The 26,206-nt window shown below is 46.1% G+C and overlaps 3 protein-coding genes across 7 annotated transcripts; 2 read left to right on the top strand and 1 right to left on the bottom strand.

The window, feature by feature from the left end:
- Positions 1–407: 407 nt before the first annotated feature.
- Positions 408–26,037, top strand: LOC126992512 (zinc finger protein 729-like). 3 transcript variants are annotated; one of them, XM_050851262.1, is made up of 2 exons: positions 408–2,226; positions 21,293–26,037. In XM_050851262.1, the coding sequence occupies exon 2, from the start codon at positions 21,430–21,432 to the stop codon at positions 23,956–23,958; it is 2,529 nt and encodes an 842-aa protein (XP_050707219.1). In that variant the 5' UTR covers positions 408–2,226; positions 21,293–21,429; the 3' UTR covers positions 23,959–26,037. The 3 variants fall into 3 exon arrangements, with proteins under 3 accessions (XP_050707219.1, XP_050707220.1, XP_050707218.1); XM_050851263.1 differs by lacking the exon at positions 408–2,226 and adding an exon at positions 14,503–14,580; XM_050851261.1 differs by lacking the exon at positions 408–2,226 and adding an exon at positions 18,976–19,153 and having other exon boundaries at positions 21,279–26,037.
- LOC126992526 (zinc finger protein 729-like) lies at positions 2,358–17,916 on the top strand. The gene is made up of 2 exons (XM_050851337.1): positions 2,358–3,802; positions 14,628–17,916. Exons 1-2 carry the CDS (start codon positions 2,358–2,360, stop codon positions 16,945–16,947), a joined length of 3,765 nt encoding a protein of 1,254 aa, XP_050707294.1. The 3' UTR covers positions 16,948–17,916.
- LOC126992514 (zinc finger protein 37A-like) lies at positions 5,743–12,627 on the bottom strand. 3 transcript variants are annotated; one of them, XR_007746601.1, is made up of 3 exons: positions 11,488–11,865; positions 9,133–10,561; positions 8,459–8,776 (listed from the first exon to the last, which is right to left on the bottom strand). XR_007746601.1 is itself a non-coding variant. In XM_050851266.1 (2 exons), the coding sequence occupies exon 2, from the start codon at positions 8,457–8,459 to the stop codon at positions 7,416–7,418; it is 1,044 nt and encodes a 347-aa protein (XP_050707223.1). In that variant the 5' UTR covers positions 8,460–8,776; positions 12,598–12,627; the 3' UTR covers positions 5,743–7,415. The 3 variants fall into 3 exon arrangements, 2 of the variants coding, with proteins under 2 accessions (XP_050707223.1, XP_050707222.1); XM_050851266.1 differs by lacking the exons at positions 9,133–10,561; positions 11,488–11,865 and adding an exon at positions 12,598–12,627 and having other exon boundaries at positions 5,743–8,776; XM_050851265.1 differs by lacking the exon at positions 9,133–10,561 and having other exon boundaries at positions 5,743–8,776; positions 11,488–11,689.
- Positions 26,038–26,206: the final 169 nt, after the last annotated feature.

The raw sequence follows: 26,206 nt of genomic DNA, 5'->3' as shown, positions 1-26,206 counted from the left end.
GTCCCTCTTTCCCAATTCCATTTCCCTCCCTCCTTCCTGTTCCACTTCTCTCCCTTTCTCCTTCCCCTCTTCCTCCTCCCTGTTCCACTTCTCTCCCTTTTTTCTCCTTCCCGGCCTCTCCTTTCCCTCTTCCTCCTCCCTGTTCCACTTCTCTCCCTTTCTCCTTCCCCTCTTCCTCCTCCCTGTTCCACTTCTCTCCCTTTCTCCTTCCCGGCCTCTCCTTCCCCTCTTCTTCCTTCCTGTTCCACTTCTCTCCCTTTCTCCTTCCCCTCTTCCTCCTCCCTGTTCCACTTCTCTCCCTTTCTCCTTCCCGGCCTCTCCTTTAATTCCCTAGCTTTTCCTCCTCCCTGTTCCACTTCTCTCCCTTCCTCCTTCCCGGCCTCTCCTTTCCCTCCCTCCTTCCTGTTCCACTTCTCTTCCTTCCTCCTTCCCCTCTTCCTCCTCCCTGTTCCACTTCTCTCCCTTTCTCCTTCCCGGCCTCTCCTTTCCCTCTTCCTCCTTCCTGTTCCACTTCTCTCCCTTTCTCCTTCCCGGCCTCTCCTTTCCCTCTTCCTCTTTCCTGTTCCACTTCTCTCCCTTTCTCCTTCCCGGCCTCTCCTTTCCCCCACTCCCTTTCTTCACTTCCTTCCATCTCTTTTCCTTTCCCCTTCCCTACCTCGAGAGATGATAATAGGGGAGATGATGAGGTGAGAGGAGAAGTAGAACCATGGAAGTAGAAGTAACGGTAAAGAGATATGGCCACGCCCTCAAGGCCAGAGGCTCCGCCCACACGCGGGTTCACTGCCCCCCTCGTGCACTCTCTATGGCCCATATATACACACGGCACATATCTCCTGCTGCTTCCCGCCCATTAGAGGCAGGTGTGTGTTTTGGTTTCACGCGCTATTCTTCCTCTAGGATACATATAACACTGGTAAGGGTAATATGTGTGTGTGTGTGTGTGTGTGTGTGTGTGTGTGTGTGTGTGTGTGTGTGTCCCACTCCCACCTCTCTTCCTCCCTACATCTTCGATCTCTCCCACTTTCCTATCTCCTCTCCTTCCCTCCATCTATCTCCATCCCTTCTCTTCCTCGTTCTTTCCATGTCCCTCTCTTTCTTGTCTCTCTTCCCTTCCCTAGCTGTATCCTCTCTTCCCTTCCCTGCATCTTCTCTTTCATCTTCCTTCCTCCCTTCTCTACATCTTCTCTTAATTCCTTCCTCTCTGCCTTTCCCTACAATCTTCACTTTCCCTTTTCTTTCCGTCATCTTCCCTTCCTTCCTCTTTCTCCCAATCTCTTCCTCTGCCTCAATCTCTCTACCTCTTTTTCTCCCTCTTCTCTGAGTATTTATCTACCTCCTTCCCTCCCTCCATCCCTCTAAGGTCGATAATTCTTATATATAGACACTATATATTATATACTGATTCAAACATCATGCAGTTGTCTCGAAATGCCCAAAAAGAAGTAAAAAAAATAATAAATAAATAAACGTTCTCATGAGTGTTTTGTTGAGTTCATGGTACAGACTTTGTCGAACTACCACCAGGGTGAAAAAAGCTACCCCTGGAAAGACCCGCAACGCTTACAGAAGCCTGTGTGCTTGGGCGCCGAAATGTTGAAGGATGCGCGTGTAAGACAAGCCAGGCCAAAGGAAGTGAGTCGGTGTAGCATTTAGGCCACAACAGGTTTGAGGATCCCCCAGATAGAAAGGGGCGCCAGAAGGAAAGGACGTCAGTGCGCGCACGTGTCTGGAAACACACGCACACACGCTGGCTGGCTGGCTCGCTTTTCCTCGGTGTTTCTTGTAGCGCCGGTGTGTCGTCATCTGCCATCCGGTAGCAAGAGACAACCCATCCTTATTTTCGCATCGCGGAACCCAAAATTTACTATCATAGAGTGACTAAGTGAAGCATCTAAGTGTAAAAAGTCGATTCATGTATGTATTCAGGATGGGATGTCTCACGATCCCGGATGTCTCACGACACCACACCGGTAGACTGCCTTGAGAGGCCTCTTGGGCGGCGCTAGCCCGTTAGTGGTGCGGGCGACTTTTGTTTATAGTGGCTGCCGTTGTACATAACAGTTATCATAACACGACCACTCTGCCCACAGCTGCGTGGTGTATGAGACGTGAATGTACGTTGTTTTCTACTGCAGAAATATGTCTTACTTTTTTCCAAGAGTATTCTGTCAGTATTTACCTCACTGTGTGCTGACGGCCACCACTCTTGCAGGTGCTGAGGCCAAGGTCAGCAGCACCGCCGGGACTCCTCGCCGCTTCCCTCAGCACTAAAGCTCACCTTGCCTTGGGGGCTCCTGCAGGAGTGGCCCACGCTACCCCCCCCACCTCCAAGGTTGTCTGCCAGGAGTGGTGCCACAATGGAGGATGTGGGGCCAGGCAGCGACACAGACAGCCCGGACCAGCGGCAGGTCACTGCTGAGGGTGGCAACACTGAACACCCGAATACACACACTGCTGTTAGGAACTATGAGTGTGATCAGTGTGGGAAAAAGTTTCTTCGTAAACTTGACCTCAAGTCGCACATAGTCCTCCACACTGGTACTAAAAGTTTTAAGTGTGATCAGTGTGGGGAAAAGTTTCTTCTTCAAAGCAGCCTCAGGAGACACATGGTCCTCCACATTGGTACTAAAAGCTTTGAGTGTGATCAGTGTGGGAAAAAGTTTTTTCGCAAAGATGACCTCAAGTCACACATGGTCCTCCACACTGGTACTAAAGACTTTGAGTGTGATCAGTGTGGGAAAAAGTTTTTTCATAAAGGCAACCTCAGGGTACACATGATCCTCCACACTGGTACTAAAAGCTTTGAGTGTGATCAGTGTGGGAAAAAGTTTCTTCGTAAAGATGGCCTCAGGAAACACATGGTCCTCCACACTGGTACTAAAAGCTTTGAGTGTGATCAGTGTGGGAAAAACTTTCTTCGTAAAGATGGCCTCAGGAAACACATGGTCCTCCACACTGGTACTAAAAGCTTTGAGTGTGATCAGTGTGGGGAAAAGTATTTTCATAAAGGCAACCTCAGGGTACACATGATCCTCCACACTGGTACTAAAAGCTTTGAGTGTGATCAGTGTGGGAAAAAGTTTTTTCGCAAAGATGACCTCAAGTCACACATGGTCATACACACTGGTACTAAAGACTTTGAGTGTGATCAGTGTGGGAAAAAGTTTTTTCACAAACATGACCTCAGGAAACACATGGTCATACACACTGATACTAAAGACTTTGAGTGTGATCAGTGTGGGAAAAAGTTTCTTCGTAAAGGTCACCTCAAGTCACACATGGTCATACACACTGGTACTAAAGACTTTGAGTGTGATCAGTGTGGGAAAAAGTTTCTTCGTAAAGATGACCTCAAGTCACACATGGTCATACACACTGGTACTAAAGACTTTGAGTGTGATCAGTGTGAGAAAAAGTTTTCTCGCAAACATACCCTCAGGAAACACATGGTCATACACACTGGTACTAAAGACTTTGGGTGTGGACAGTGTGGAAAAAAGTTTGCTCGTAAAGATACCCTCAGAGTACACATTCTCAATCACACCGATACCAATACCAGTAGGTTTGAGTGTGAACAGTGTGGGAAAAGATTTACTGCCAATAGCAGCCTCAAACGCCACATCCTCACCCACTCTGACACCAGAAACTTTGAGTGTGAAGAGTGTGGGAAAAGATTTCTTCGTAAAGGTGACCTCAACACCCACATGCTCATCCACACTGGTGAAAGGAAGTTTGAGTGTGATGTTTGTGGCAAGTGTTTCACCACCAAGAGTTCTATTGCCCGCCACGTCAAGACACACCTGTGAGGTATTTCACCACGGCCTGATCACAAGCAGGACTTGCAATCGCCAGCATGTACCCTCCCGATTAGAGCAACTGCAAGGCTCTTTAGTCAACCTCTGTTACTGCCAGGACATCACACCCCACACACCCCTAGTTTAAAGGTGGAACAGCAACCATGCACTCCTAGTCAGTGGAAAAAAAAACCGTCCTGAGCAGGCCCCGCCCCGCCCCATCGTCCCATGGTGTGGTAGCGCAGCGCATTACCGACTGAGCTATCAGAAGGGTATAGACGGGTGAAAGTAAGATTAGACTCTTGTCGGTACAGTCTTCAAAAGCGTGCCCTGCGTACCAGCTGTAGATAGCTGTATACAAGGCTTCCACTTTGGTTTTTGTTTTACCCTAAACTAGGGTAATTGGTAGCTCTTTAGGGTAGAGCTTAGGGTAATGCCATTTTTAGGGTAATTCTAGGGTAATCGAGCCAAATTAATTAAATGTCACTAAGTTTTATTAAATCACAATAAAATAATCTACTGCTTTAATTTTTACCTGGAATGGAGACACATTACTTAGATGAAGAAATTTCAAAACAACTCTATTATATAGATTACTGGAATATCGTGCTAAATAGGAAGAATAATGGATTGCCTTGTTATCCAAATTTAGAAGTAGTCATATCTACCCTCCTTTCTCTGCCCTTTTCTAATGCACCAGTTGAGCGTTTCTTCAGCCAACTAAATCTAACTAAATCATTTTTAACAACTTCCCTTAAAAATGAGACTTTAAGTGGATTAATGCATGCTGTGTATCACATGAAGCGGATGAAAGTATCATCTCCTAATTTGGGCTTTCACGAATACACACTCCGAGTAATGAACAATGTTAAAGGTAATGCGTCATGTGGAGATTGAGGCAGCAAGTATGTAATAAAAGTCAACTTCTGTGAATGAGGTGGTAGATTAAAATTGTAAAGGACACTGATATATAAAATTTAAGAGGTGGGTACCCACTATTTTTTTTGTTAGTCCACAATTCCCAATTATCTCGCAGAATATATATATATATATATATATATATATATATATATATATATAGAGAGAGAGAGAGAGAGAGAGAGAGAGAGAGAGAGAGAGAGAGAGAGAGAGATATTATTATTACATCCTTGAAAATGAAACTTTTGTTTTCTTTGTAAATTTTGGGAATATTTGATTAAGTCTGTAATGTAATATATATTTTTTAATCCTAAAACCATAATATTTCATTGTTCAGGTAGTATTTTGTAGGTTATGAATGTTGATCATCTCTTTTTGGGTAAAATTTTGCAAGCTAGGGTAAAATTGGCTTAGCTAAAGGGTAACTGGAACAGAGCTCGTGGAAGCCCTGGCTGTATATCTCTTCCCGGTACGGCGTACCCGTGCACGCGACACTGGCCGCCACTCGCCTCGTACAAAACCCGTGAAAACTGAGACCACGAGCCACTCAGGCAGCGCTGTCAACTCTGACGGACGAAAATGCACGAGATTGGGTATCCAAATCCACTAGAAATCCGCCAATTTTTTTTTTTTTTTTTTTTTTTTACAGCAAAGGAGACAGCTCAAGGACACAAAAAAGTAAACATTAATAAAAAAAAAAAAAGCCCGCTACTCGCTGCTCCTAAAAGAATCAAAAGGTGGCCGAAAGATAGGTCAGTTTCGGGAGGAGAGGTTGATACCTCCTCTTGAAAGAGTTCAAGTCGTAGGCAGGAGGAAATACAGATGAAGGAAGATTGTTCCAGAGTTTACCTGCGTGAGGGATGAAAGAGTGAAGATGCTGGTTAACTCTTGCATAAGGGGTTTGGACAGTATAGGGATGAGCATGAGTAGAAAGTCGAGTGCAAAGGGGAGCAGAAGGGGGAGGCAGTTAGCAAGTTCAGAAGAGCAGTCAGCGTGGAAATATCGATAGAAGATAGAAAGAGAGGCAACATTGCGGCGGAATTTAAGAGGTAGAAGACTATCAGTATGAGGAGCAGAAATATAATGAGCTACTTTGCAATACGAGCGTTTCATGTTTACAAACAAATCCTATCGCCTGGTAGGTATAGCCAGGGGTGAAAGTTGTGTCTTCAAAAGTGTACCGGGTGTAGACGGCTGTATATATCTCTTACCGGTACGGCGTACCACTGTGTACCGTCTTATTTTTTTTACTTATACCGTATAGATGAAAGTGGGGTCTTGTATTTGCAGGTGTGGTGGACAGCTTGCAGTATAGGCCTTACAGTGTGTGTGTGTGTGTGTGTGTGTGTGTGTGTGTGTAACTTTGATACTGTATCCTCGGGAAGGGTGTGGACTGGCCATGTCAGGAGCCTCCAGGCCTCCCTAGCTGTACTGGACTCCCTTTCTTGCATCTTCCACTCACCACCTCCAGCATCCCTCCTGGTGTTCATGCCGTCCACCCTCTGCCTGTGCTTGAATATTGATTAATAACACACCTATTCATTAATAGTATCACATTCCCTAAGTCCAGACACCAGAGAGGGCTGGGGGAATGAGGCAGAGGCAAGGGGGGTAGGGTTACACTGCTCTCCAGCTTGGTGGCGCGTCGGTCAATGAAGGAAACTTTTAACTGCATCATAGTGACTTAATTTCCTGATCACCAACTCAGGTCTGTACAGCATGGTAGCACAGAGTATAGAAAACCTAGGTGGCTGCACACACACACACACACACACACACACACACACATACAGTCATGTACACATTTCAACTCATACAAAAACTCACGGTGATTATGTACACACGGTTTTTACGCACATGGTCACCTGAATTCTGGAAAGGTATGTACGCACACACCTGTCCAGACGCACATGAGGAAACATACATACTTCTGTGTTTGTTGACGTACACACTGAGAATGCACTAGTGTGTGTGTGTGTGTGTGTGTGTGTGTGTGTGTGTGTGTGTGTGTGTGTGTGTGTGTCCACTAGGGGTCAAGGCATCAGATATCACATTTTGTTTGTTAGTTTGTTTGTCACCAAGAGTCCGTTTGTTGGCTCTCATTTTCTGCACACACGACAGTATCACCCAAGAACTGTTTTATTTTCCTTAATGTTTTTCCTTACTTCCTTTCCTGTTTTCGGGCAATAGAGTTTACTTTTCTTTCCCATTCCTTTCCTTCCTTTATTTTCTTATTTCCTTTCTTGTTTTGGGGGAAGAAGTTTATGGGAATGCACTTTTTCCTTCACTTTTTTCTCCCATTCCCTTCCTTTGTCTTCTTTCCCTTTCTTTCCTGTTTTGGGCAAGAAGTGCTGTTTGGGGTCTATCGTGAGCACCGTGTTTGTCGGTGCGCACCACGGGACATCCTTCAAGTCACTGTTAAGGGCAGAAGAAGGGGCGGCGAGTGTTGTCGAAGAACGGGAAACACGTCTGGAAGATTGTGTCGAGTTGTCAGGCGGAAAAATTGAGTTTGAGGCACTGACGGACACCAGCTTCCTTCTGCCCCTTCAGAAATGACAGCAAGACCAGAGGCTAAGGCCGCGGCCACACAGCGAGAGCGAGAAACTTTCATACATAATAAGCAATGCAGGTGGCCACACTGGCAGCGAGCAGGTAATGGCGAGAAAGCGAGCTGATAAGCAAGAAAGCGAGGAGAGTTGACGATTAACTTTTCTCGCTTTCCTCGCGTGAGATTGTTCGGTCAGGAGCGACATCACAGACATGCTTCCGTATTATTTGCCGTAACTCAACTCGTACACTAGATATGACATTTGGGTTAACACCGTTAGACGCAGCAGTGAAGTGGATCTTCATGTGTTCAGCAATATCCTGCTTGGTCTTGTAATGTTTCTTACAAACATCACACTTGAACTCTCTCAGGCCAGAGTGTCTGAAGATGTGCTTGTTCAATTCAGACTTAGTAATAAAGCTTCTGCCACACTCTTGGCATTCATGAGGTCTTTCACCAGTGTGTGTAGGGGTGTGTCTGTTGAGGTCACTCTTATTACTGAACTTTTTGCCACACTCATGGCATTCATGAGGTCTTTCACCAGTGTGTGTAAGGGTGTGTCTGTTGAGGTTGCTATTCACACTGAACTTTTTGCCACACTCATGGCATTCATGATGTCTTTCACCAGTGTGTGTAAGGGTGTGTGTGTTGAGGGTACTCTTCGTACTGAACTTTTTGCCACACTCACGGCATTCATGAGGTCTTTCACCAGTGTGTGTAAGGGTGTGTCTGTTGAGGTCACGCTTCATACTGAACTTTTTGCCACACTCATGGCATTCATGAGGCCTTTCACCAGTGTGTGTAAGGGTGTGTGTGTTGAGGTTACTCTTCGTACTGAATTGTTTGCCACACTCATGGCATTCATGAGGTCTTTCACCAGTATGTGTAAGGGTGTGTACGTTGAGTTTACTCTTCTCACTAAACTTTTTGCCACACTCATGGCATTCATGAGGTCTTTCACCAGTATGTGTAAGGGTGTGTCTGATGAGGTCACACTTCCTACTGAACTTTTTGTCACACTCACGGCATTCATGAGGTCTTTCACCAGTGTGTGTAAGGGTGTGTCTATTGAGGGCACTCTTGTACCTGAACTTTTTGCCACAGTCATGGCATTCATGAGGTCTTCCTCCAGTGTGTGTGGGTGTACTTGGTGAGGTCACCCTTCCCAGGGAGTCTTTTCCCACACTCTTGGCACTCATGGTTTCCTTCACCAGTGTGTGCAAGGCTGTGTCTAGTGGACCTGTTCAGTCTCAAGTCTTCTTGCACTCAAACTTTTCTTTTCCTTTATGGCTGGAGGTGCCAGCAGCAAGGTGGTGGTGGTGGTGGTGGTGGTGGTTCCTCTGATCACCCCTGACCCTCACACCAGTGGCAGTCTGCTCCTGCTGGTCCCGGCCACTCAGGCTGCTGCCCGGCCTTGCAGCCTCCACTGCAGCAGAAGTCAGCGGCAGCGAGGACGCAGGGAGCGCTGAGCACAGCACCGCCTCAGACCCTCACTTCTGCACCAGCACTGGCGGGGCTGTCGGGACACAAAGATCACAACCTCAAAGAAACACGCTTCAAAATTAATACCAAAAAAACAGCTGAAAATTCCAAAAATGTAACACAAGGATACCACAGTTACTAGTTCTCAACCACAATATTGTGAAAACGAAACCAATTAAAATGAGGCAAATAGACCCAGAGTAATGAATTAACTGCCCTGGAAGATTGTGTCAAGTTGTCAGGTGGAGAAATTGAGTTTCTGAGGCACTGACGGACACCAGCTTCCTTCTGGCCCTTCAGAAATGACAGCAAAGCTAGAGGCTAAGCCTTCCACAGTGTCCAGCCCCAAGCTGTGTAATTCCCCTCACCCGCCACAGGGGGCAGCCTCACCTTATGCTGATGCATTGAGGGAGCCGGCCGCGTGCTCAGGGCCGTCGGCAGAAATGTCAAGTGCTGTGGGCTGCTGCCCTCCACCACCACATACAGCAGCACTGCAGCACAGCACCTCAGGGAAAGTGGATCTTCATGTGTTTGGCAATATCCTGCTTGGTCTTGTAATGTTTCTTACAAACATCACACTTGAACTCTCTCAGGCCAGAGTGTCTGAAGATGTGTTTGTTCAATTCAGACTTAGTAATAAAGCTTCTGCCACACTCTTGGCATTCATGAGGTCTTTCACCAGTGTGTGTAAGGGTGTGTCTGTTGAGGTCACTCTTTTGACTAAACTTTTTGCCACACTCATGGCATTCATGAGGTCTTTCACCAGTGTGTGTAAGGATGTGTCTGTCGAGGTCACTCTTTTGACTAAACTTTTTGCCACACTCATGGCATTCATGAGGTTTTTCACCAGTGTGTGTTTGGGCATGTTTCTTTAGGATACTCCTTTCATTGAACTTTTTGCCACACTCACAGCATTCATGAGGTCTTTCCCCAGTGTGGATAAGGGTGTGTACATTGAGGTTACTCTTATGAATGAACTTTTTGCCACACTCATGGCATTCATGAGGTCTTTCACCAGTGTGTGTAAGTGTATGTATCTTTAGGGCATCCTTTCGAATGAACTTTTTGCCACACTCATGGCATTCATGAGGTCTTTCACCAGTGTGTGTAAGTGTATGTATCTTTAGGGCATCCTTTCGAATGAACTTTTTGCCACACTCATGGCATTCATGAGGTCTTTCACCAGTGTGTGTAAGGGTGTGTGTGTTGAGGCTACTCTTATCAATGAACCTTTTGCCACACTCTTGGCATTCATGAGGTCTTTCAGCGGGTCGTTCACCAGTGTGTGTAAGGGTGTGAGTGTTGAGATGACTCTTATGAATGAACTTTTTGCCACACTCACGGCATTCATGAGGTCTTTCACCAGTGTGTGTTGGTATGTGTTTGTTGAGGTCACACTTGTACCTGAACTCTTTGCCACACTCACGGCATTCATGAGGTCTTCCTCCAGAGTGTGTGGGCGTACTTGGTGAAATCACCTTTCCCAGAGAATCTTTTCCCACACTTGTGGCACTCATAGTTTCCTTCAGCAGTGTGTGCAAGGCTGTGTCCAGTGAACTTGTTCTGTCACAAGTCTTCTTACACTCAAAGTCCTCCTTTCCTTTATGTCTGGAGGTGCCAGCATCAAGGTGGTGGTGGTTCCTCTCATCACCCCCGACCCTCACACTAGTGACAGTCTGCTCCTGCTGGTCCCGGCCACTCAGGCTGCTGCCCGGCCTTGCAGCCTCCACTGCAGCAGAAGACAGTGGCAGCGAGGATGCAGGGAGCGCTGAGCACAGCACCGCCTCAGACCCTCACTTCTGCACCAGCACCGGCGGGGCTGTCGGGACACAAAGATCACAACCTCAAAGAAACACACTTCAAAAATGGCAACACAAGTATATCACAGTTACTACTATGTTTGTGTGTGTGTGTGTGTGTGTGTGTGTGTGTGTGTGTGAGAGAGAGAGAGAGAGAGAGAGAGAGAGAGAATTCTTAATTTAATTTAATTAATTTATTCAGAAGGCTCAGAAGGCTCCAAAAATTTCTACATTGCTGAGGAGAGAGAGAGAGAGAGAGGAGAGAGAGAGAGAGAGACTACCAGTTGTAGTTCTCAGCCACAATATTGTAAAAACTAATTCAAATAAAATAAGGCAAATAGACCCAGAGTAATGAATTAACTGCCCTGGACAACTTGGAGGCAATCATGCAGCAGGCAGCTGAAAGGCACCTTGTACAGACCTACAGGAAAAGGGAAGGTGGACACGCAGAAGAGACAGAACGCCGCTGGAGAGCAGACAGCATGATGAAGGGCATAAAGAAAACAATTGAAAAGTGCAGAGAGCATCAACAACAAGTATTTAACGTGTATATAACACCAAAAGATGTGTGAAAAACTTACCAAAAGCTGCTGTATTGCCACACGCGAGAACCATTAAGAACAAGACTAGACAGAACCTCAAACCCACAACCATGGAGACAACCAAGCTACTCGGAGGCCAAGGAGTGAAGAAGAAAGCTTGAGAACTGCTTGGAATGGAAGCTTTCCCTGCCTTCCTCATTGGGTGTGATTCTAGAGTTTTGGCAGCAGCGGCGCGGGGCCTGGAGCCTCATCAACGGTAACGGTGGACGGCATGTTGGCTTGGCCTTCATCACCACATGGAGGCCACATGAAGGTCAACATGCACATATTTCCGCCCTTTAACCACATGAAGACTACTGAGAGGCGGCGGAGCTAAACTACACATTTACCGTAACTCTCATTACCTCGCTTGTCTCCTCCCTCCACGTCCTCTTCTTCCTCCCCGGTGTGTGCAGGAGGTGGAGGAGCAGCGGCCACACACTCCACACACTCCACACGAGGGAAAGGACATAAAACACGTGAATTATTATAAGGAGCCTCCGAGGTGGTGACGGCTCACATGGTGTTGCGGGTACAGCACTTCCTCTTCTTCTTCTTGTGACCTGTTCCGCTAGGTAGGCAACGGTACCAGATTATCGTGCTCAGGGCATTGTATTTAAGGGTTTTTGATGGCTAACTATTGCTAAGGAACATCAGGCATTAACTATTTTAACAATAAATATAAATGAATCTACTTATTGGGGCCCAGGAGACAGTTTTTGGGTCGGAAGTTGGTAAATATAAGAGGCTGAGTACGACAATCTGGTAACGTTGCTGGTAGGAGAGATCGGGCGGTGATGATTCGGCTGAAAAGTCGTATAATTTTGTTGATCTCAAAATGTTCCTCCATCATTCGGCTCTTTAGGCTGCTAATATGACACCCGTAGCTATTTCAAGTTTTCAGATGTAGGTGATGAAGACAAGTTTCCATACCTGTCAAGACTTTTATACGCAATTTCGGTGATTTTCAAGTTTACGGCGTAAGTTGAAAATCTTACGTTTTTTCTCCGGTTGCGAAGTGGGTTTTTTTTTAATATGTTTGTTTTAAGCAATTTGAAATATATATCGTACGCGCCATATTTAAATCCATGCCTGTCAAGTCTTACGTTTTATATACACAAACTTATGGTCTCTAACGCAAAATCTTACGGCAAGAGACCACATTAGCTCGACAGGTATGAGTTTCTAAATCGTCCATACCATCCCCATGCATGGATATATTTCGGCCTAAGTCTCTATATACCAAGTCAAGTCACTCTGCTTCAAAACTGCACCGCATACTCGAGGTGAGGTCTGACCGTCGAGTTATACAAGGGCAACATATTACTTCCGGCCTAAGTCTATATATACCAAGTCAAGTCACTCTGCTTCAAAACCGCGACCGGTACGCGCAGGAGGCGGTTTGGGGGCGGAGCAGCGGGATGACGTCACTTGGAGCCAAAACAAAAACTACCGTACAACACAACTCTCATTACCTCGCTTGTCTCCTCCCTCCACGTCCTCTTTCCACCTCTTTTCCTTTCCCCTTCCCTCCCTCGAGATGGTAATTAAATAGGGAAGGGGAGGTGATGAGATGAGAGGGAGGAGGAGGAGAAGGAGAGACAGCTAGGTAACGGAGAGAGAGAGAGAGAGAGAGAGAGAGAGAGAGAGAGAGAGAGAGAGAGAGAGCCCATAGCAAGGTCTCCTCGAGGCTCCACCCAGACGCGGCCGGTTCACTGCCCCCTCAGTAGGCTACTTTTTATATGTCCCGTATTATACACACTCGGCACATATCTCCTGCTCCTTCCCGGCCACTCAGTCAGGTGTGTGTGTGTGTGTTCACGTGTTTCTCTTCCTCTAGGATATAGATAATAATTTATTGGTAAGGGTAATATGTGTGTATGTGTCCCTCTTCCTCTCTTCCGTCCCTTTTCCTCTCTTCCCTCTTCCCTTTTTCCATTCCTTAATTCTCTCTATGTCCTTCTTTCCTCTGTCTCTCTTAATTCCCTCTTCCTCACTTCTCTACATCTTTTCTTCCCTTAGTCTCTTCTCTTCCCTTCCCTACATTTTCTTTTCCCTCTTCCCTTCCCTTCATCTCTTAATTCCTTCCTTTCTTCGATCTCTTCCTTACATCTTCTCTCTGCCTTTCCCTACAATCTTCACTTCCCCTTTTCTTTCCGTCATTTTCTTCCTTTCCTTATTCCTCTTTCTCCCTACCTCTTCCTCTTCCTCTACCTCTTTTTCTCCCTCTTCTCTCAGTATTTCTCTACCTCCTTTCCTCCCTTCATCTTCTTAGACGTTATATAATACTGACTCAAACATCAATTGTCTCGAAATGCCAAAAAAAGTTAAAAAAATGCTTTCTCACGAGTGTTTTGTAGAGTTCATGGTATACAGGGTGAAAGAAATAACCTATATGTATACCCCTTCTGCGGGCATTTTCTCCTACCTCCGTGGTCTAGTGGTCAGCGTGCCTGGCTTCTACTCAAAGGGCCCGTGTTCGAATCCCGGCCCGTTCACCCAGCAGTTCATCCTCCCTTTCGGGCTGGACGATAAATGGGTAGCTGGGGAAACCTGGGGAAGGTAAACTGTGGTATCCCGGATGTCACACTGGCCCTGTGTCACGGGGTAATGGGCTCCCTCCCACGTACGTAGCCTACAGACTCAAGGGCCAATGAGACGGAGATGAGCACCGAGGCCACGCGCTGCTACAGTGTATGCCCCCAACTTTACCTAATACTCGAAGGTGTTTTTCCGAAGGGGAAGGGAAGGTCTAATGATGCGAGTTTAAGACAAGCCAGGGCAAAGGAAGTGACTCGGTGCGGCATTCAGAGCCGATTTCACAGTCCAACACGTCTTCGTAACAGCCCGAACCAAACTATAGAATCCCATACAATCCAAAACGGGGAGGTCTTCGATGCCACACTAAATACACAAGACTTTTCCTGAATAGCTTCATCAAATTTGTGAACTTAAATATAAACACCAGACACTATACAAGGAAATTTCGAAGGCTCTGGTATTGGTTTGGGAGCTTACTAACCCATCATGGGGAACTGTGAAACTGGTCCTTAGTCCACGAAAGGTTTGAGAGCACAGATAGAAAGGCGCGCCAGAAGGAAAGGACGTCAGTGCCCACACGTTCTGCAGTCTCCAAACACACAAGCACACACACGCTCGCTGGCTCGCCTTCTTCTGACTCATTCCATTGGCTTCCTTTTTCCTCGGTGCTTCCTGTAGCGCCAGAGCCTCCCTTGAGGGGCCTCTTGGGCGACTTTTGTTTATAGTGGCTGCCGTTGTATATAACAGTTATCATAACACGACCACTCTGCCCACAGCTGCCTGGTGTATGAGACGTAAATGTACGTTGTTTTCTACTGCAGGAATACGTCTTACTTTAATTTTTTCCAAGAGTATTCTGTCAGTATTTACCTCACTGTGTGCTGACGGCCACCACTCTTGCAGGTGCTGAGGCCAAGGTCAGCAGCACCGCCGGGACTCCTCGCCGCTTCCCTCAGCACTAAAGCTCACCTTGCCTTGGGGGCTCCTGCAGCGGTGGCCAACGCTGCCCCCCCCCAAGGTTGTCTGCCAGGAGTGGTGCCACAATGGAGGGTGTGAGGCCAGGCAGCGGCACAGACAGCCCGGACCAGCGGCAGGTCACTGCTGAGGGTGGCAACACTGAACTGTGTGGGAAAAAGGTTACTAGTAAAAGTAACCTCAATAAACACATGGCCATCCACACTGCTACTAAAAGCTTTAAGTGTGAACATTGTGGGAAAAAGCTTCTTCGTAAACGTGAAGTCAAACAACACATGCTCATCCACACTGATATTAAAAGCTTTGAGTGTGATCACTGTGGGAAAAAGTTTCTTCATAAAAGTTCCCTCAAGTCACACATGGTCATAGGCACTGGTACTGAAAACTTTGAGTGTGACCTGTGTGGGAAAAAGTTTCTTTGTAAAGGCGAACTCAAAGTACACACGATCACCCACACTGGTACTAAAAGCTTTGAGTGTGATCAGTGTGGGAAAAAGTTTCTTCGTAAAGGTGGCCTCAAGTCACACATGGTCATCCACACTGGTACTAAAGACTTTGAGTGTGATCATTGTGGGAAAAAGTTTCTTCATAAAGGCAGCCTCAAGAAGCACATGGTCATCCACACTAGTACTAAAAGCTTTGAGTGTGATCAGTGTGGGAAAAAGTTTCTTCGTAAAGGTGGCCTAAAGTCACACATGGACATCCACACTGGTACTAAGGACTTTGAGTGTGATCATTGTGGGAAAAAGTTTCTTCTTAAAAGTAACCTCAAGACGCACATGGTCATCCACACTGGTACTAAAGACTTTGAGTGTGATCATTGTGGGAAAAAGTTTCTTCTTAAAAATAACCTCAAGACGCACATGGTCATCCACACTAGTCCTAAAATCTTTGAGTGTGACCAGTGTGGGAAAAAGTTTCTTTGTAAAGGTGAACTCAAAGTACACATGACCACTCACACTGGGGGTGAAAGCTTTGAGTGTGATCAGTGTGGGAAAAAGTTTCTTCGTAAAGGTACCCTCAATAATCACATGGTCCTTCACACTGGTACTAAAAGCTTTGAGTGTGATCAGTGTGAAAAAAAGTTTCTTCGTAAAGGCGGCCTCAAGTTACACATGGTCACCCACACTGGTACTAGAGACTTTGAGTGTGATCATTGTGGGAAAAAGTTTCTTCGTAAAAGTGAACTCGTCAAGCACATCCCTACTCACTCTGGTATTAGATACTTTGAGTGTGGACAGTGTGGGAAAATATATTTTCTTAAAGGTGACTTCAATAAACACATTCTCACCCACACCGGTGCCAAAAAGTTAGAGTGTGATCAATGTGGGAAAAAGTTTCTTCGTAAAGGTGCCCTCATTAATCACATGATCATCCACACTGGTACTAAAAGCTTTGAGTGTGATCAGTGTGAAAAAAAGTTTCTTCGTAAAGGCGGCCTCAAGGCACACATGTTCACCCACACTGGTACTAAAGACTTTGAGTGTGATCAGTGTGGGGAAAAGTTTGTTGGTAGAAGTGGCTTCAACAGGCACATTCTTACTCACACAAGTACCAAAAGCTTTGAGTGTGATCATTGTGGGAAAAAGTTTCTTCATAAAGGCAACCTCAAGGAACACATGATCCTCCACATTGGTACTAAAAGCTTTGAGTGTGACCATTGCGAGAAAAAGTTTCTTCGTAAAGGTGACCTCAAGTCACACATGGTCCTCCACATTGGTACTAAAGACTTTGAGTGTGATCAGTGTGGGAAAAAGTTTCTTCGTAAAAGTGAACTCAAGTTACACATGGTCCTCCACACTGGTACTAAAGACTTTGAGTGTGATCAGTGCGGGAAAAAGTTTCTTCGTAAAAGTCAGCTCGCCCTGCACATCCCTACTCACACTGGTATTAGAAACTTTGAGTGTGAACAGTGTGAAAAAAAGTTTGTTAGTAGAGGTAACCTCAAAAGACACATTCTTACTCACACTGGTGCCAAAAACTTTGAGTGTGGAGAGTGTGGGAAGAAGTTTGTTTATAAAGAAGTCCTCAAAGCACACATTCTCATCCACACTGATACCAAAAACTTTGAGTGTGAACAGTGTGGAAAAAAGTTTATTGCTAGAGGTACCCTCAACAAGCACCTTCTTACTCACACTGGTGCCAAAAACTTTGAGTGTGGACACTGTGGGAAGAAGTTTGCTCATAAAGAAGTCCTCAAAAAACACATTCTCATCCACGCTGGTGAAAGGAAGTTTAAGTGTGATGTTTGTGGCAAGTGTTTCATGACCAAGGGATGTGTTGCCCGCCACGTCAAGAGACACCAGTGAGGTGGTGTGGTGCTGCCTTCACTTGCTTCTCTATTTATCTTTCTTCTTCCACGTCAAACATGTTGTCAAGTGTGGCAGCGGGAGAGCGTTGCCGCAGTCTGACCACGTGCATTGAACTGTGTGCGCGTTCATATTTCGACACCCCGTATGATTTACTTCAGGGGATTACCAGTACTTCGCTCCATCTTGCAGGATCGGCGTTATCTCCCTTCTAAAGAGTCTGCCAGACTGTTGTCACACACACACACACACACACGTACTCTATTTCACTAATGTCGGGTGTCCCCCCGTTATATAGCTCTCAGCTTAGGAATGTTTGACAAAAGAAGAATCAGAATGTAATCAGTGTCGTACGTGAGCTTGGGAGGACAAGGTGTAGGATTTATTAGGTACGGGAGATTGTCCAATGGAGACTGGGACCACAGAGAGCACCAAAGCCTGAAGCCCCGTTCACACTGTGCCGACTCTGGGCTACGACAACCCAGCGACTTTTCCATTTGACAAGTTGGTTCCCACGCTCCAAGAAGCGGGGAAGGTTTCACTGGGGTCTTGGTGTCTTGCCGACTGTCTGGGACATTCGGCCAACTAGTTGCCAGCATGTCGTGCTAACCCTCACGACTCCAGACTCCCGTCACGACGTCGGCGCAGCATTCGGCAACAGTCTCAAGACCTCTTTCAAGACATGCCCGACCCTTTCACATCAACACCTAAGACCTCGTGAACCCTAGAGTCGTGGGTTGTCGTGGCCCAGAGTCGGCACAGTGTGAACGGGACTTGAGTGGCTCTGGGGTACCCTGCCCGCTGATGTTTGGCTGAGTGCCGTGATAAGGATTGTGTATTTGTGTGTATATTCAGCTGGATAAATGGGTTTATCGGAGCCAGGAACATGTGAATATCGGTTTTCAAGTGAATGTAAGGATTACCCCCGCCCCAATACTCTGCACTCGGATTCAGGAATAAATTGTATCACTTCCACGTCTATTCATATCTTTTTCCCTTGGAACAGATACGGGGATTTGTCCGGAGAGGTTGTGTGAGCGGTATTGGCCACCAATTTTCCTCCTGCCTTTGACTTGGCCTCCTTCAAGAAGAGTGTATCAAGACACCTCTCCACCCAAAATTGACCTCTTTTTGGCCACTCTATACTTTTGTCTATTATGGGAGCGGTGAATAGCGGGCTCTTTTTTTTTTTTTTTTTCTCTGCACACTTGCCCTTGAGCCGTCTCCTTTGCTGTAAAAAAAAAAAAAAAAAAAAAAAAAACGCTCCCGCAAGGGGCGTTCTTCTGGCCAGTAGAACGCCCCTTGCGAAACCCATACTGGCGATCAGATAGGTTAGAAGTGGAAAGGTGCTTTTGAATCTTCCGGTTAAGGATTGATTCAAAAGCTTTAGATAGACAAGAAAGTAAAGCTATAGGACGGTAGTTTGAGGGATTGGAGCGGTCACCCTTCTTAGGCACAGGCTGTACGAAGGCGTACTTCCAGCAGGAAGGAAAGGTAGATGTTGCATGATAGGCAGAGGCGAAAGAGTTTGACCAGGCAGGGTGTCAGCACGGAGGCACAGTTTTTAAGGACAATTGGAGGCACTCCATCAGGTCCATAAGGTTAAGTTGACTGCTCGGTTGCTCGCCCGTGTCCTGCTACTGGAGGCGACGCTTTCGTACACATTATTCCCTTTTTTCAAGAGTAAAAAACAAAAAGTCCTTGAATTGGATTTTGAAAGCGTTTGCATGACTGTTGAAGGTTTGTAGAAAAGATATATGAAGAGCCACTGATGTTTCATAAGGTCGGTATAATGAGATACTGGCACGGTACTAGTAAAACGAATCTTTACCCAATCGGATATGTATCGAGGCTATAAAAAAAATGGGATAACAGGCTAGGGGAGGACAGGCCAGGTGGTAGGCCTACTGGGTGACGACTGTTGAATTGTTTTAGGAGTAGACTTAATTCATAGCCACATGCATGGACGAAGTGGACGTGGTGGCACTTGGGGCCATACACTTCAAAAGAAAAAAAAGGACAATGGGGAGGAGGCCTACGAGGGGGGACAGGTCAAAAGAAGAAGAATGAGAGGACCACAGGAGGAGGAGGAGGCCAACGAGGCGGTGGTACAGGGCAAAAGAAGAAGAAGAAGAAGAAGGACCCTCGAGGCGGTACAGGTTTAAAGGAGAAGAAAGGAGTCCTGTGTTGGTGTGTGGTGGTGACGGTGAGTGTGTGCGTTCCCCAGCAGGAGTGTGTGTTTGTATGTGTGTGTGTGTGTGTGTGTGTGTGTTCCCCAGCAGGAGTGTGTGTTTGTATGTGTGTGTGTGTGTGTGTGTTTGTGTGTGTGTGTGTGTGTTCCCCAGCAGGAGTGTGTGTGTGTGTGTGTGTGTGTGTGTGTTCCCCAGCAGGAGTGTGTGTTTGTATGTGTGTGTGTGTGTGTGTGTGTTCCCCAGCAGGAGAGTGTGTTTGTATGTGTGTGTGTGTGTGTGTGTGTGTGTTCCCCAGCAGGAGTGTGTGTTTGTATGTGTGTGTGTGTGTGTGTTTGTATGTGTGTGTGTGTGTGTGCGTTCCCCAGCAGGAGTGTGTGTTTGTATGTGTGTGTGTGTGTGTGTGTGTTCCCCAGCAGGAGTGTGTGTTTGTATGTGTGTGTGTGTGTGTGTGTTCCCCAGCAGGAGTGTGTGTTTGTATGTGTGTGTGTGTGTGTGTGTGTGTTCCCCAGCAGGAGTGTGTGTTTGTATGTGTGTGTGTTCCCCAGCAGGAGTGTGTGTTTGTATGTGTGTGTGTGTGTGTGTGTTCCCCAGCAGGAGGGTGTGTGTGTGTGTGTGTGTGTGTGTGTGTGACCGAGCTGGTGTGTGTGTTTGTGTGTGTGTGTGTTCCCCAGCAGGAGTGTGTGTTTGTATGTGTGTGTGTTCCCCAGCAGGAGTGTGTGTTTGTATGTGTGTGTGTGTGTGTGTTCCCCAGCAGGAGTGTGTGTTTGTATGTGTGTGTGTGTGTGTGTGTGTGTGTTCCCCAGCAGGAGTGTGTGTTTGTATGTGTGTGTGTTCCCCAGCAGGAGTGTGTGTTTGTATGTGTGTGTGTTCCCCAGCAGGAGTGTGTGTTTGTATGTGTGTGTGTGTGTGTTCCCCAGCAGGAGTGTGTGTTTGTATGTGTGTGTGTGTGTGTGTGTGTGTGTGTGCGTTCCCCAGCAGGAGTGTGTGTTTGTATGTGTGTGTGTGTGTGTGAGTTCCAAAGCCGGAGTGTGTGTTTGTTTGTGTGTGTGTGTGTGTGTGTGTGTGTTCCCCAGCAGGAGTGTGTGTTTGTATGTGTGTGTGTGTGTGTGTTCCCCAGCAGGAGTGTGTGTTTGTATGTGTGTGTGTGTGTGTGCGTTCCCCAGCAGGAGTGTGTGTTTGTATGTGTGTGTGTGTGTGTGTGCGTTCCCCAGCAAGAGTGTGTGTGTTCTCCAGCAGGAGTGTGTATGTGTGTGTGTGTGTTTTCCCCAGCAGGAGTGTGTGTGTGTGTGTGTGTGTGTGTGTGTTTTCCCCAGCAGGAGTACATGTGTGTGTGTGTGTGTGTGTGTTCCCCAGCAGGAGTGACTTCCCGGCAGGCCTACAGGTCCTGGTGTTGGCTGTGGAGGTAAACTAGCCACAGTGGCCCGTCCTGGCCCTGGCTGGGGGGTGGGGGCCGATGGTGGCAGGCTGTGGTGCTGCCTCCGTGGTGTGGCGTTGGTTGCTGCATGAGCCTGGATCAAACACCTTGGTGTGGTCTGAGTGGTAAAGTAAAGGGGCTGTTACACTGGGCAAATTTTCCATGGATCTAAATTCAAACCACAATTTCCACTGGCTTGGTTCTCCTATTTCCGTGGTTTTCTGACGTGTCCATGATCATCCAAAGTGACGGTAGATTTCACCAATGGACGACGGAATTACTCACCAGCAGCAGCAGCAATAACACAAAACAAATGAGAGCCATGCTAGCAAAAATTGTGGTTTGACTGGAGATACACGGAAACTTTGCCCAGCTTAATAACCCCTTAACCAACCCGCACCGTTGCTATGGGCAGTGATGATACCAGTCAACCAGAGGAACAGTACAAGAGAGAAAATTGGTAGCATGCAGTACTGGTGTTGTATTTTAAGCCATGGCTTGCGCTGTTTATGGAGCACCTGCTGTCCTGGCAGGCGAGCTCATCCCCTAAGATCAAGCCCTGGAGGCTGCAATGGTAATCGTTGCTGAGAGGAGGAAGTGCTTCAAGGAATTATATCGCAGCAGGAGAGGCACTGACAGGCAGGCTGTTGTGGCTTAGAAGTAGTCAGGTTATGTTAGATTTAGTTTGTTTCACTGTTGTGTGCTGATGGCCACCACTCTTGCAGGTGCTGAGGCCAAGGTCAGCAGCACCGCCGGGACTCCTCGCCGCTTCCCTCAGCACTGCAGCTCACCTTGCCTTGGGGGCTCCTGCAGGAGTGGCCCACGCTGCCCCCCCCCTTCCCACCTCCAGGGTTGTCTGCCAGGAGTGGTGCCACAATGGAGGGTGTGAGGCCAGGCAGCGACACAGACACCCCGGACCAGCGGCAGGTCACTGCTGAGGGTGGCAACACTGAACACCCCAATACACACACTGCTGTTAGGAACTTTGAGTGTGAACTGTGTGGGAAAAAGGTTACTAGTAAGAGTAACCTCATTAATCACATGGCCATCCACACTGGTGTTAAAAATTTTGAGTGTGAACAGTGTGGGAAGAAGTTTACTGTTAAAAGTTCCTTCAATAAACACATGCTCATCCACACTGGTGTTAAAAACTTTGAGTGTGAACTGTGTGGGAAAAAAGTTATCTCTAAAGGTAGCCTCAAATCTCACATGCTCATCCACTTTGGTACTAAAAGCTTTGAGTGTGATCAGTGTGGGAAAAAGTTTCTTCATAAAAGCACCCTCAAGAATCACATGGTCCTCCACACTGGTACTGAAAACTTTGAGTGTGATCATTGTGGGAAAAAGTTTCTTCGTAAAGGTGACTTCAAGTTACACGTGGTCCTCCACACTGGTACTAAAGACTTTGGGTGTGATCAGTGTGAGAAAAAGTTTATTCGTATAAGGGATCTCAAAAAGCACATCCCTACTCACACTGGTATTAAAAACTTTGAGTGTGCACACTGTGGGAAAAGGTATTTTTATAAAAGTGAACTCAAAGGACACATTCTCACCCACTCTCGTACCGAAAAGTTTGAGTGTGGACAGTGTGGGAAAAAGTTAGCTACTAAACAGACCCTCAAATTACACATGTTCACCCACACTGGTGTTAGAAACTTTGAGTGTGAAGAGTGTGGAAAAAAGTTTGTTAATAGAAGTGACCTCAACAAGCACATTCTTACTCACACTGGTATAAAAAACTTTGAGTGTGGACAGTGTGGGAAAAAGTTTGCTCGTAAAGATGTCCTCAGAGCGCACATTCTCAAGCATGGCACCGAAAGGGTGGAGTGTGATCAGTGTGAGAAAAAGTTTTTTTATAATTATGAACTCAAGTTACACATGGTTCTCCACACTGGTGCTGAAACCTTCGAGTGTGAGCAGTGTGGGAAAAAGTTTCTTCATAAAAGGAGCCTTGAAAAACACGTGCTCATCCACACTGGTATTAAAAGCTTCGAGTGTGAACTGTGTGGGAAAAAGTTTGTTCATAAAAGTTCCTTCAAGGGACACATGATCACCCACACTGGTACTAAAGACTTTGAGTGTGATCATTGTGGGAAAAAGTTTCTTCGTAAAAGTAATCTCAGGAAACACATGGTCATCCACACTGGCACTGAAAGCTTTGAGTGTGATCAGTGTGGGAAAAAGTTTCTTAGTAAAGGGGAACTCGAGGCACACATGGCCCTCCACACTGGTGATAAAAGCTTTGAGTGTTATCAGTGCGGGAAAAAGTTTCTTAGTAAAGGCAGCCTCAAGGCACATATGGTCATCCACACTGGTACTAAAGACTTTGAGTGTGATCATTGTGGGAAAAAGTTTCTTCGTAAAGGCAGCCTCAAGGCACATATGGTCCTCCACACTGGTACTAAAGACTTTGAGTGTGATCAGTGTGGGGAAAAGTTTCTTCGTAAAGGTCACCTCAAGTCACACATGGTCGTCCACACTGGTACTAAAAGCTTTGAGTGTCATCAGTGTGGGAAAAAGTTTCTTCGTAAAGGGGAACTCAAGGCACACATGGTCCTCGACACAGGTACTAAAAGCTTTGAGTGTGATCAGTGTGGGGAAAAGTTTCTTCATAAAGGGGAACTCAAGTCACACATGGTCCTCCACACTGGTACTAAAGACTTTGAGTGTGATCAGTGTGGGGAAAAGTTTCTTTGTAAGGGTGACCTCAAGAATCACATGGTCCTCCACACTGGTACTGGAAGCTTTCTGTGTGATCAGTGTGGGAAAAAGTTTCGTTATAAAAAGAGCCTGACAAAACACATGGTCCTCCACACTGGTACTAAAAGCTTTGAGTGTGATCAGTGTGGGGAAAAGTTTCTTTTTAAAAGGAGCCTGACAAAACACATGGTCCTCCACACTGGTACTAAAAGCTTTGAGTGTGATCAGTGTGGGAAAAAGTTTCATCATAAAAAGAGCCTGACAAAACACATGGTCCTCCACACTGGTACTAAAAGCTTTGAGTGCGATCAGTGTGGGAAAAAGTTTCTTTTTAAAAGCGACTTCAACAAGCACATTCTTATTCACACTGGTGTTAAAAACTTTGAGTGTGGACAGTGTGGAAAAAAGTTTGCTCGTAAAGACACACTCAAATTACACAGTCTCCAGCATGGTACCAGAAACTTTGAGTGTGAACAGTGTGGCAAAAGATATACTACCAATATCAGCCTCAAATACCACATCCTCACCCACTCTGACACCAGAAACTTTGAGTGTGAAGAGTGTGGGAAAAGGTTTCTTCGTAAAGGTGACCTCAACGTCCACATGGTCATCCACACTGGTGAAAGGAGGTTTACGTGTGATGTTTGTGGCAAGTGTCTCGCCACCAAGTGTTCTATTGCCCGCCACGTCAAGAAACATCTGTGAGGCGGTGCGCTGTTACCTGTGCGGAGGGAGTCTTGTTTGTGGAGGTGTGGTGGACAGCTTGCAGTATAGATAGTATGCATTGACGTCACTAAGCCCTGCCCCAAACACGTGGGCCGGATCCTCTGGCCATGTTGAGAGGTAAACAAACCGTATATCTTTGGCCGTTGACGCTGTGCATACCCACACATTGCCCTCATTTATGATGGCAGGAGAAGCTGCTGGTTATGTTTCATTATCAGACTATGTCCTTAACCCGATAGCAGTGACGGGCCAAATTTGTGGCTTTACCGCGTAGCAGCAATGGGCCAAATTTGTGCCATGAAAGAACCTCCCCAAAATAGATGATATTGCATAACATGATCACAAATGCTTTGATATATATTATGAAATGGATTGTGTGAGGGATGATTTTTTTCTAATTTTTCTCGCTTAGAGGGGCCATTAAGAAACATGATCCCCGCTGCTACAGGGTTAAGACATTAAACTCAAATTCTGTGGCACAATACCGAGAAAAGTGTAAAGAAATAGGGAATATAGACCCTTATAACATACACAAGCCCAAGGGGGAAGACATTATGACTCTGCTAGGTGGCGATCTTCCAGACTTAACGCCACAGTGATATATATCAGTATACAGGGAACTCTCAATTTACACGAGTATTACGTCCTTGAAGAGGTCGCGTAAATCAAAAACAATGTAAATCAAACAAGAGGTAGGTTTGTGTCGAAAAATAAATACCGTACTTTTCAGCGTATAACACACACCTTTTTCACATAAAAAAATGCATGAAAGTTTAGCCCTGCGCACTATATGCCGAATGTACAAATTTTTAATGGTTTTTTTTTCTTCTTTTGAGTGTTTTTAAGGGTATGTTTTCTGTCTTATACAATAACAACAGCAAACTTACCCAGGCACGGGAGCTCCGGTCTCCCCCTCCCTGCCTCCACCTCATTCATCCCGCTGTCTCTGTTCTCATTCTGTCTTCCTTCTTTCCTTCCTTTCTTCCTTATTCCTTCTCCCTTCAGTGTGTGAGAGAGAGAGATGCTTCCCTCCCTCTCTCCCTTTGCATCACTGAGGTGTCATCTCTCTCTCTCTCTCTCTCTCTCTCTCTCTCTCTCTCTCTCTCTCACCGTAATATCTGTGCGGTGTATTGCTGGTGAATCAGTGGGATATTTTCCATGATCTTACTTACGTCTGTGTCCTTCCCGTCCCTCTCCTCCACTTTTCTCCACAAATCTATTTCATCATCACAATTAATATAAAGAAATAAAATTCAGCAGACAACCGTCATTTACGAATAACACAAATATCTCTGTATATTTATGCTTACATCTCAAAATTATAAAATAACTTATGTTTATTTATGTGCTCTATTTAATTTTGCATGTTTTTATATATAATACATGATGATGAGGTTGAGCTTATGGCTGAAAACTTGTTATAATCAGAAGTGACGGTTGAAATTTGGTGCGCATGACCACCCGGGATATTGCGTGGGACGCCGTTTTTGCCCGCCCGTGGTGAAGGGGTTAAGCTGGGTCAGTCCTGTCTCCCAGTCTATATTTGTCCAACTTTTCCTTCATGATATGGACACTGCCCGCATCAACAGTGTCTTTGTTCATTCCATTTTGTGTATGGAAAACTGTACTTTGTGTGTGTGTGTGTGTGTGTGTGTGTACTAGGGGTCAAGGCATCAGATATCACATTTTGTTTGTCACCAAGAGTCCGTTTGTTGGCTCTGTTTTTCTGCACACACGACAATATCACCCAAGAATTGTTTTATTTTCCTTAATGTTTTTCCTTACTTCCTTTCCTGTTTTCGGGTAATAAGTTCACAGGAACTCAATCATTTTTTCCCCATTTTCTTTCCCATTCCTTTCCTTCCTTTATTTTATTATTTCCTCTCTTGTTCTGGGGGAAAAAATTTATGGGAATGCAATTTTTTCCTCTACTTTTTCCTCCCATTTCCTTCCTTTGTCTTCTTTCCCTTCCTTTAACCCGGTAGCAGCGACGGGCCAAATGTGATGATCAGATTATGTATCATCTATTTTTGGGGTTTATATCACGGCACAAGTCTGGCCCGTCGCTGCTACACGGTAAAGCCACAAATTTGGCCCGTCGCTGCTACACGGTAAAGCCACAAATCTGGCCCGTCGCTGCTACACGGTAAAGCCACAAATTTGGCCCGTCGCTGGTACACGGTGAAGCCACAAATTTGGCCCGTCGCTGCTACCGGGTTAAAACAAA

The sequence above is a fragment of the Eriocheir sinensis genome, unplaced genomic scaffold (assembly GCF_024679095.1).
Source record: "Eriocheir sinensis breed Jianghai 21 unplaced genomic scaffold, ASM2467909v1 Scaffold486, whole genome shotgun sequence".
Classification (NCBI taxonomy): domain Eukaryota; kingdom Metazoa; phylum Arthropoda; class Malacostraca; order Decapoda; family Varunidae; genus Eriocheir; species Eriocheir sinensis.
Note: the sequence above shows the minus strand (reverse complement) of the source record. Positions and strands in the feature narration are given on the sequence as shown.